Here is an 11,469-nt window from a genome sequence, read left to right as displayed (position 1 = left end):
CCCTCCCCATCCTGCTTGGCTTTTTAAAGTAAGTCAACCACACAGAGGGAAGCACTGTTGAGTATCCCCTAAACAGATTCTTTCTCTTGCCCAGGGAGACCCATAGAACAAGTAAACAGAGGGCACTACGGGCAGAGAAGATTGGAGGGAATTAAAAGGGTAGTGAGGGTGTGGTTGTCCACAATCTGACTCCAAAGGATAGATGAATGCCGTTTGGCTGTCATTCCAAGAAACTTCTGGTTGATAAACACTGTCTGGTATTTCCTTGCTGATTTCTTACCCTCATACCGCAGGCCCTGATTCCTGTGGTCCACTGAGCAAATGCAAATTACCTGAATCAGGCTGCCGGTGACTCACCGGCTCCCCTTTAAAGCAACTTGGGCTCGGGGCAGTGACTGCTCAGGGTGGAAAGCCATGGCTCACCAACTCCGCTTCGCCTGCCGGCTATTGGTCTGCTGGGTGGTGGTAACCGTGGCAGAAGGTAAGGCTTTGGCTCTTATTCTACTGTGGGTCCCTAATTAATAACTTGTGTGAAAAGACAACTATATGTATCCATGAACCGGACATAATTTTGTCAGCTTCCATCAGCCTGTGTGGTTGAGGAGAAAGAAGCTAAATTTTGTCATCTGAAGACCTTAGTCCTCGTCTCAGCCCTAACTATGTGACTTCAGACATACTTAACCTTTCTCACATCAGTCTCCTCATATGTGAGGTGACAGTATTAATAATTATTATGGGGGTTATAAGGACAAAATGAGCTATCTTGCAAGAAAAGCTCTTCCAGCTCAAAACACTATCCAATACCAGTTGTTATTATTGTAAAGCTAACAGTTTCCACCCTGAATTACGGCAGGGTCCACCTCTTGCTATCCCCAGCAGCACAGTAATTTGCACATGGTGGCTGTTTAATCTCTGTTTGTTAATTGCTTTAATTAATCACATCTAGGCAGCTGCGTCTTGGGGCTACCGAAGTGAACATAGCTTTCTCTAGGATTATATTACATTCTGCTTCTCCACTGCTCCTATTCTCTTTCCTTTCCCCCATCACAAGGTTTCCCGGGTGGCCTGAGCTTTAAAATTGGTTTGCACACCCCTGGAGGAAAGAGAGAAAAGGCTAGGGAAGAGGGGAGAAAGGGAAAGGAGAGAAAGAGATGCTGGGGGATCTGGGTCTAATGTTGTTTCTTTCACAAGTCACCTTCGTTCCAGCACTAGATACTGTTCAGGGAGGTGAGACCCAGGATCAAACCAACTACCCTGGGGTCTCTGCAGGGGCTCAGCCAGACCCTAGTCATCTCCCCTCCCCCAAAGCTCACATACAGAGGAGAGGGGCAGAGACCCGGAGGCTGGGGGCGAGACCACCAGAGGTCACTTTGCCCAACCTCTGCATGAACTCTGGCAATCAGAAGGGGAGGAGATATTACAAATGACACCTGCCCCGTTCCCAAAACCAGACCCCCAAGCACCACCTGCTGAACGTGACATCTAAAACAGACATTGTAAAACACAACCAGCCACCTACATGACATCTTCTTTCCAGAAAGTGAACCACTCTTCGGGAAACTTTGTAAATACATAGCTGAACAAGCTATAATGAGGTCATAGGTGTATCCACATCTGAAAAAACACCAATTAAAATGTGAGATATGACTTCTGAATTTGGCTCATGCTTCCCCACTGTCCCTCAGGCTGGCATCGAAACTCCTTCAAATGTAGCTTCGCTCTATCCATGCAGCCCTGGTTCCAGCTCGTCACTCGCCTATCTGTGCCGTGTCTGGTCGTGTGTGGGTGTCCAAACTCACCCTGCCCTCCCCTGTTTATTGCAATTCTGCTTCACCTGATGACACTTAAATGCAGCTACAGGATTGCTCCGCAAAGATTTTTTTTAAGGTACATAATTGAAAGGGGCGCCGGGGTGGCTCAATAGGTTAAGTGTCCCACTCTTGGTTTCAGCTCAGGTCATGATCTCATGGTTCATGAGGTTGAGCCCCATGTCGGGTTCTGTGCGGACAGCGCAGAACCTGCTTGGGATTCTGTCTCTCTGTCTTTCTCTCTTTCCCCCTCCCCCGCTGGCATGCATGTGCGTGCGCTCTCTCTCTCTCTCTCAAAAATAAATACACTTAAAACAAAAGAAACACATAATTTAAAAATTGCTACCTCTCTCTCTGACATCTCGGAATTATAGCAATTTGTACATCATCCGTGACACGTGCCTCTTTCTGCTCTGTAGTACAGATCCATGTATTTGTAGCACTTCCCAAGTGCAGGCCCGTGTCTTTATTATCTCCGAGTTTGCCATAACACCTAACACAATAACTGCACACAGTGGAAATGACTGGCTTTATAGCACAAAATTGAAAGAGGCCTTTGTGACACTTTCTGGGCTCCAAATGCTTTCCCTGTAGGCTTAGAGATTTGACCAAAAGAGCCAGTCATTCTGTGAGTCTACAAAATGACCTGAGTTGCAGTTGTCGTGAGTAAATTCATCACAGAACTTCTATTCCTTTCTGGTTCAACTCTGAAAGCACATGAGAATTTTCTATGACTCCATGGGCCTTATAAGGGGAGAACTGCGTACTTAAACATTATGTATGAGTTTACTTCTCTTAAAAATCAGTACAGTTCATTACAAACCAGCTATCGTCTGCCCAAATAACCACAGACTACGGGTAATTGTTCTGTTGGGTTTTTTTTTTCTTTTTTTAAAGAAAAGGGACTTCACATCTTTACTTAAAAAAAAAAAAGTACTAGTTGTTGATATGCTATGAATTTCATGTCTAGACTATAATAAACCCGCTCAAATTGATATCCAAACTTCAAGTGATACTTTGGCTTGATTTTTTATTATAGTCTAATTTTAAATGTAAGTTATTGCAAATTTTCTGGGACTGAAATTAAATACTCATGAGCTTCACAAAATCTACAGAGAAAAACCCTCAACATCTGCCTGACCATTCATTCAATTTATTGACTATGTACTGGACCCCCCTCTAAGCCAGGTATATTGTAGGTGCTAAGGACAGAGCCATGACCAACAGAATCTCTGTTTTCATCAAGGTCCTGTTCTAATAGCATCTGTACCCTTTAGTCCTATCAGTAGCACACATATTTTATACCTACAGTGGAACCAGATGGGCCCAAGAAAATGGGCCTTTGTGCTGATAGAATCTTTCTTCCATGACATTCAAGATTAATAATAACAGTAGCTAATGCCTACTAAGTGCATACTGCGTATCAGACATGTTCTGGACACTTTACGTGTCTTAATTCAGATAATGCAACAAGCCAACGAGGTAGGTAGTATTTTTTTTTCCATTTTACAAATAAGGAAAAGGAAACTCAGAAAAGTTAAGGAACCTGTCAACGGTCATACAGTTATTAAGTGGCAGAGCTCAGCGATCCTGGTTCTAGAGTCTATGCTTTAAACACTATTGTCTTCTGTCTTATAAATATTTTTAATCTATATTTATTTTTATAATGTTTATTAATTTATCTTTTAGAGAGAGAGAGAGTGGGGGAGGGACGAAGAGAGAGGGAGACAGAGTATCCCAAGCAGGCTCTGTGCTATCAGCACAGAGCCCCATGTGGGACTCGAACCCAAGAACTGTGAGATCATGACCTGAGTCTAAACCTCAGACGCTTAACCGACTGAGCCACCCAGGCACCTCTCAATCTGTATTCAAATATTTGACCTACTTTGGTCTGATTAGTGTCACAGAAGGGCTCTCATCTTTGACATTCAGTGCCTTTGGGGGCATGTCTGTGTGTTAAATATTGAAAACCATCTATTTATAATGATCGCATCATCTCTGAGAGGTGGGGAGATGGTAACTTTGGCAATTATAGAAACAGAGATTTCTCTCAATCAATTCAATTCCACTGCAGGCACTGTGGCAGGGCTAAGGAGATGTGGTCTACAGGGTGATCATGTGGATGTTCCAGTGGAGAAATACAACCACTGAATAGTAATCACATGACTGATGAGTATTCTGAAAGTGGACTCCCAGAGTGGTATGGAAGCATAGCGCCAAGGGCTTTAAGCCAGCCTCAGGGTACGAAAGACCTCACTGAGGAAATGAGGCATGAAATATGCGTAGGAGTAAGCCAGGCAAAGAGGACAGGAAATGGTGCTTGGGTATCTGGAACCAGTTTGTTAAAAGCCCAGGACCGGTAATGATTTTTGCCAAAGTAGGTTTTCTTGAGTAGAGAAAGCACAGTCAGGTTCTAGTAGATTAAATATGGGGGGCCATAGGGGGTGCATGTAGATGACTGTGTAGATATCTCTCTGAAGTGAGAGAGACAAGAACCAAAGAAGCTCATGGCAGATCACTGAAGTTTTCTTTCTGAGATATGCAGCTAAGTAGTCTACTTACAAAGGTAGAGAGACTTTTGAAGAAAATTCTTCAAATGAATGACAAAGAATGAGAATTTTGAAGGGGCTTTGAGAAGAGTGTCAAAGATTCAGAAGCCAGTGGGAATGGAGCAGAACAAGGAGAAACAAAAGAATTGGTGAGCAGTGTTAACTCAGCCAAAGTTGGAGACCATGAATGGCATGAATGTCCTCACCCAAATGTGTGGCCTTAACCTGTACAGTTTCCCAAATCAATCCCTCTGGTTCCCACATTTTAGAGCCCTTGTGCTAGTCAACCAGCGCCCTGCAATAGTCATCATGTGTCTAGTTTGCTGGAAGAATATGGTTTTACGTGGTCCTGCCCACATTCTTGGGCTGGTTACTAGGACAAGCTTGTATCTTGATATAGAGCTCTTAGAAATCCCCGGGAGAGAGCAGTGAACACTGCTGGACATCCCAGAATCAGAGAAAAGCTACCCAGCAGGCTCTAACACCCCAGAGTCAGCAGGAAGATTTGGTTGAATAGCCTCAGGTTTGAGAAATGAGATGAGCACAGGGGTAGGTGGTTGATTTGTTGTTAATGGCTGGAATACAGTGTACTGAGAGGCAGAGCTCAGGCCTAGCTAAGTCTGATCTAATAACAAAATGTCAAGATGGAGTTTAAGAAGAAAGTTAGTTTCTGGTACCTGGGTGGCTCAGTTGGTTGAGTGTCTGACTCTTGATTTCAGCTCAGGTCATGATCCCAGGGTCATGCTTAAGATTCTGTCTCTCTCTCCCTCTGCCCTTCTCCCTGGCTCACATGCATGCATTCTCTCTCTTTCTCTCTCTCTCTCTCTCTCTCTCAAAAATAAAATAAATATTATTTAAAAAATTTTTTTATCTTTATTTTTGAGATAGAGACAGAGCTCAAGCAGAGCAAGGGAAGAGTGAGAGGGAGACACAGAATCTGAAGCAGGCTCCAGGCTCTGACCTGTCAGCACAGAGCCTGATGCAGGGCTCAAGCCCATGAACTGTGAGATCATGAGCTGAGCTGAAGTCAGGGGCTTAACCAACTGAGCCACCCAGGTGCCCCTAAAATAAATTTTTAAAGAAGGAAGAAGGAAGAAGAAGGAGGAGGAGGAGGAGGGAGAAGAGGAGGAGGGGAGGAGGAGGAGGGGGAGGAGAAGAAGGAGAAGGAGAACAAGAAGGAGAAAGAGATGGAGAAGGAGAAGAAAGAAGAAGAAAGCTAGCTTCTCCACACTGACTGGATTCTCTGCAGAAAGCTTTCATGTTACAACAGTTCAGGAACAGACACCCACTCAAGCCAGCTTAAGAAGAGAATAAAGTAGGGGCACCTCAGTGGCTCAGTCGGTTGAGCATCTGCCTCTTGATTTTTGGCTCAGGTCATGAGCTAACCATCATGAGATCAAGCTCTGCTTAGGAATCTCTCTCTCTCTCTCTCTTTCCCTCTCTGCCCCTCCCACAAGCGCACACACACACACACACACACACGCACACACGCTCTGCCTCCCTCTCTCTCAAAATAAATAAATTTTAAAAAGGAGGCACCTGGGTGGCTCAGTCGGTTGACTTCAACTCAGGTTATGATCTCACACCTGGTGAGTTTGAGTCCCAGGTCGGGCTCTGTACTGACAGCTCAGAGCCTGGAGCCTGCTTCGGGTTCTGTGTCTCCCTCTCCCTCTGCCCCTCCCCTGCTCATGCTTTGCCTCTCTCTCTCAAAAATAAACATTAAAAAAAATTTTTTTAAAGAGTAGGTGGAGTGATTATTATAAGGATATTTCTAAGACCCTTGTGCACAGCCAGGCTTCAGAGGGATCAGCCCTAAAGAGTCAAGAACCAAGGCTACTCTTACCACCACTCTGTTACCACATGGTCGCTTGTCTCTCTTTCTCTGAAAGGCCTTACCATTTTATGGCATCTATGGAAAGACTGGCTTCTCTGCTTACTCATCATTCAACTGGCCAAACAAAACCTAACACTCCAGTCCCTGCCCTACACCTTCCACTAACATCTTCCACTGTGTCTCTTTGTTGAAATCCTTAAATGAGAATCTGATTGGTCACTGACCAACCAATGAATGAGGTGAGTGTCTATCAGCAGGCCAAACAGCCATAGTCAAAGATACGTAGGACTGGCCTTTCCAGGGGTTGTGGGTAAAGCAGAATCTCCAGAAGGGGCTATAAACACAAGCAGGAAATAGGTATGTCCTACACAACCAAGAAATCTGAATTCAGTTGTTCTAAAGGGGAGGGGAATCCAGTTCTTTCAAGTGCCTCAGTACTTTCAACTTTCTGTGGGGAATTTGTTTTTCCATCATTTACATATAGCATCCCCTTCCAGGCCTGTGTTGGTAAGTTTGTAAAAACGTGAAAGAATAATTTTCTGAAGGGCTTACTTTTTCATAGCCAATTCCATTGGATGATACAGAGAAGAGTGTTCTCTATAGAGAAGACCTTGACACTTGAGCTTGACCCAAATTTCTTCTCAGAAACTAATTTCATCCTGGTTTTTAGTACTTGCTCCCCTCCTGTGTGTAGATGCCCCCCCCCACCCCCCACCCCCACTTCCCTCTTTAGGGAATGATTTCAGTGCTAGGGGAAATGAAGCAGACCCCTTGGATGAATAGCCTTCATAGGGAGGGGCAGTTATTCTTATTTTCTTAACATTAATTCTTTTCCTCCACTGAATTTTCTTTTTTTTTAAATTTTTTTTAGTGTTTATTTTTGAGACAGAGAGACACAGAGCATGAATGGGGGAGGATCAGAGAGAGGGAGACACAGAATCTGAAACAGGCTCCAGGCTCTGAGCTGTCAGCACAGAGCCTGATGTGGGGCTCGAATTCACAGACTGTGAGATCATGACCTGAGCCAAAGTCGGATGCTTAACCAACTGAGCCACCCAGGCGCCCCTGAACTTTCATTATTTGGTTATAACTTATGAACAATAAAATATACAAATCTTAGAGGTACAGACTAATCACATTTTACATATACACATATATGTATGTCTGTATGTATATAAACATGTGTGTACATGTATGTATGTGTAAATATAAATGTGTGTGTGTGTCTCCATACCCATATAACAACCACCTGAAACAAGATCTAAAGAATTCTACCTTAAAAAAAGATAAAAATAAATAAAAAATAAAGAATTCTTTTTCCACAAAATAACACCTACCCTAACCCTAAATTAATTACTTAAGAATTTTTTGTAACCATAGATGGGTTTTCCTTGTTCTTGAACTTTATATAAGTGGAATCTTACAGTATGCACTTTTTTGTGTCTAGCTCCTTTTGCTCAATATAATATCTGTGGGATGCCTCTATGTTGTCATATTAGTAAGTCTTCCTTTGTTTGTTGCCCCCTTTTCATTGTATATACACGGTTTGTTTAACCTTTCTCCTATTGATGGACACTTATACTGTTTCCAAGCTTAAGAGCTAATATGAATAAGGCTTAAGAAGGGTGGGGGCGGGCAGCCAAAAGCCTCAATGGGAAGAGCATCTGACTCTCGATCCCAAAGTCCTGAGTTCAAGCCCCGTGTTGGGCATGGAGCCTACTTAAAAAATAATAATATGAATATGAACAAGGCTGCTATGAACATTCGTGAAGTAGTCTTTTGAAGACATATGCATTCATTTCTCTTGGATAAATTCTCAGAGTAGGACTGCTGGATCATGAGGTGTGTTCATGTTTCATTCTGTTGGACCTTGGCAGTTTTTTCAAACTTGTTTTGAGACTTCTCTATTTCTCTCTCCCAATCTTTCTGCCCTACTGCCATCTAAAGTATCTCCCTTCTGCTTCTGTTATCAGGCCTTTTTGCTGACTTGCACCTTTCTCCCCGCAGGACAAAAAGCAGTAGCCACCCCTCTTAGAGGCTCACAAGATGATGGAGGCCCTACAGACTGCGAGATCTTTACACTCACCCCTCCACCCACCATAAGGAACCCGGTGACGAGGATTCAGCTCGTCCCAAGGACACCCAAGTGTCCCTTTCATTTTTTTCCACAAGGGCCTAGAGTCCACATTAGGTTTCCAAACAGACCTTTCCTTCCTCGGAAGTGCAATCGTCGTTTTCAGTTTCGTCCGTTCTTTTGGCCACACAGTCGCCTCACTCCTCATTATAGATACTTCCCCAGAAGAAAACTGTGGAGAGGAAGCTCCTCTGAAGAAAGCAGAGAGAAAAGAGAAGCCCCAAACATGCTGATGTGAAAGAGGCCAATACCTCCGAAAAGAGATTAAAAAGATTCCTGCTTTCTTTTTCCAAACTAAAATGATTGGAGTTGAACATGAAGTATCTTAAACACCACAGACTAGAAATTGTTCTTCATGTCTGCATGGACTATATTGGCTTACAGGATATTCATGTTTGCCAGATAGGAGCGATAACTACATTACTCTTATCCCCAACTTTTTAAGATCTCAAGATATTCATGCAAATAAAATCCTAAAATGGGTGGTTCCAAGAATTCCTGTACAGACTGCAATGCCAGGAGACTCAGCTCTCTCTTCTAAATTAAAGTGAAAGCATTTAAACAAATCGATATAAACCAAATGAAGACATTAATGACACCCTGTGTACTCACTGGAAAATTTACAGAGCGAAGCGCATTTACAAAGTGAACTGTAAAGGAAATTATAGAAAACTGAAAGTTTAATGTTATTCTTATTTTATTCTCTGTTTGGCCATGGTGTAGATAGTGGCTACTTATTCATTTATCTTTTACCGAGGTGTAATTGACATGACATTATATTAGTTTCAGATGTACAATGTAATGATTCCATATTTGTATATATTGCAAAAAATCACAATAAGTCCAGTTAATAACCATTACCATATAAGTTACGTTTTTTTTTTTCTTATGATGAGAACTTTCAGGATCCACTCAGTTTTCTAATGACAACGACAAAAGAATTATAATCATTAAAGCAAAACAAAGTTATGGGGCATCTAAGATAATACCTTGAAGATATCATAAACTAAATTACCTAACTTAAAAAACTATTTTTAACTGTAATATCTAAAGTTACTTTTATGTTGACTTTTTAAGCAACCAGTGCAAATTAGTTTGATAAGTATCTCACTGTTTCTCACCTTATCATCATATGGATACTAGCTTAGATTGCTTATTATTTATTTCCCCTAGAACTTTCAGTAAGGTTCCAGACTCAAAGTCTGATTAAAAGTTTACATGGATGATTTCACTCATATGTGGAATTTAAGAAACACAGCAGATGAACATAGGGGAAGAGAAGGAAAAATATGATAAAAACAGAGAGGGAGGCAAACCATAAGAGACTCCTAAATACAGAGAACAAACTGAGGGCTGCTGGAGGGGTGTTGGGTGGGGGTATGGGCTACATGAGTGATGGACATTAAGGAGGGCACTTATTGGGATGAACACTGGGTGTTGCATCCAAGAAATGAATCACTAAATTCTACTCCTGAAACCATTATTACACTATATGTTAACTTGGATTTAAATAAAATTTTTAAAAAAATTTGTTTTAAGTTTACATGGATGTTCTTGTAACTCTAGAGCTCCAAAGACATAAGTTGAGTCAACTATAGGAAGCTGAGCGTGCAACAGGAGTTAACAAATCCCACCGATTGCATTCATTGGGCATTACTGTAGCCATTCTATAAATACTGCCTCCTGTCTGTGCCACTCACCTTGCCTGTAACATAGGAACTTGACTTTTGCATATGTGGTCAAGGGCTTACACCTGTTCCTCCCAAGAAGTGCGTGCAAAAGTTGCTGCTGCTGCCACTGCTTTTACAAAGGAAAAAAAAAAGAACATAAAGACATGAGGTCGCTGGGAGTGTTGCCTGGGAAAGGAAGAGACAGAGAAAGTCATCATACTGTTCTTCTTTGCTATGTGAAAAGATAAAAAGGAAAAAAAAAAATTCCTTCACTCACTTCCTAGCAAATTTTCTTATAAGAACAGATATTTGCTTCAAAATTATGAGCTTAAATAAAAACTGTATTTGAAATCCTAAGAAACTCTGTATTTTGTAATAAACTGGCTGTCTCGTTTGCTTTCTTTTTGATTCATGGGGCATAATCAGAAAAGGGCCAAAGTCGGGCAAACCTGAAGACAGGTAAATGTTTGTGTTTGAATCTCACCTCCCTTTCTGGACCCCCTCCGCTATTACAGCACTCTTCCTGCTCCCCACTCCCCACTCCAGAGTCTTCCATGGCTCACAGGAATCCCAAACTCAATTGCTCTGAAATCTAGTCCATGGAGACCTTGCTGGGTGACATACAAACCTCAGAAAAACTAAGACAAACTAAAGCATCACCGCTTCAATGCCTCAGTCACTGCATCTGTTATAGAAAGCAGGCTGTTTCTGCAGTGTTTCATAGTGGGTACCTTTTCCAGAATAACTCTGGGTATAATTGCAACATTCCTCCCCCTTGAACATGCATAGAGTTGCCCATATGAAAAGTAGCCTACACCTGTAATTTAAAACGTATGATTTAAATGATTTTTTAAAAATCATGATTAAAAAAATTTGTATCCTTTTGTCTAATAAATTTTTCTTTAAAAATACAGTGATGCCTAGCAGGTTTGTTGCCTCAGGGAGATAGTTTTCATCACTAACACCTCAAAGTGAATTTATGTATCAAATGTGTTCCTCTTAGCATGTAAGTGGGCTTTGTTGCTTTTAAAGCGATGGAAGGGTGTGATAACTCTTGTGCTTTGTGGCATGAACAGCCTATGCATGTCTAAAGTTCTGATTATGCTAGAAAGGCATAGCCTGAATCTAATCATCAGACGAACCCAGACTGAGGGACATTTACAAAACACCTGCTGTGTAATCTTCAAAAATGTAGATGTCGTGGTAGGCAAAGGTTAAAGGAGATCAAAGAGACATGATAATTAAATGTAACATGTGGTCCTGGAGGTGGGAAGGAGAGGGAGAGATTACCAGAAAGAATAGTATTGGGATGACTGGCAAAATTTTAATGTGGCCATGTGTTACATAATAGCCTTATGTCAGTGTTAATTTTTTTGAATTTGATGATTATGTAAGAGAACATCCTTACATAATAAGATGAAGTATTTGAAGGTAAAGGAGTATGATTTCTTCTCAAAACCATTTCATCTCAAAC

General features: G+C 41.8%; 1 protein-coding gene across 1 annotated transcript; it reads left to right on the top strand.

Moving 5' to 3' along the window:
• Positions 1-414: 414 nt before the first annotated feature.
• ODAPH (odontogenesis associated phosphoprotein) lies at positions 415-8,563 on the top strand. Its single transcript, XM_042933995.1, has 2 exons — positions 415-481; positions 8,199-8,563. Exons 1-2 carry the CDS (start codon positions 415-417, stop codon positions 8,561-8,563), a joined length of 432 nt encoding a protein of 143 aa, XP_042789929.1.
• Positions 8,564-11,469: the final 2,906 nt, after the last annotated feature.

The sequence above is a fragment of the Panthera leo genome, chromosome B1 (assembly GCF_018350215.1).
Source record: "Panthera leo isolate Ple1 chromosome B1, P.leo_Ple1_pat1.1, whole genome shotgun sequence".
NCBI classification, from domain to species: Eukaryota; Metazoa; Chordata; class Mammalia; order Carnivora; family Felidae; genus Panthera; species Panthera leo.
The sequence above is the reverse complement of the archived record's forward strand: the minus strand, read 5'-3'. Positions and strand labels throughout refer to the sequence as shown.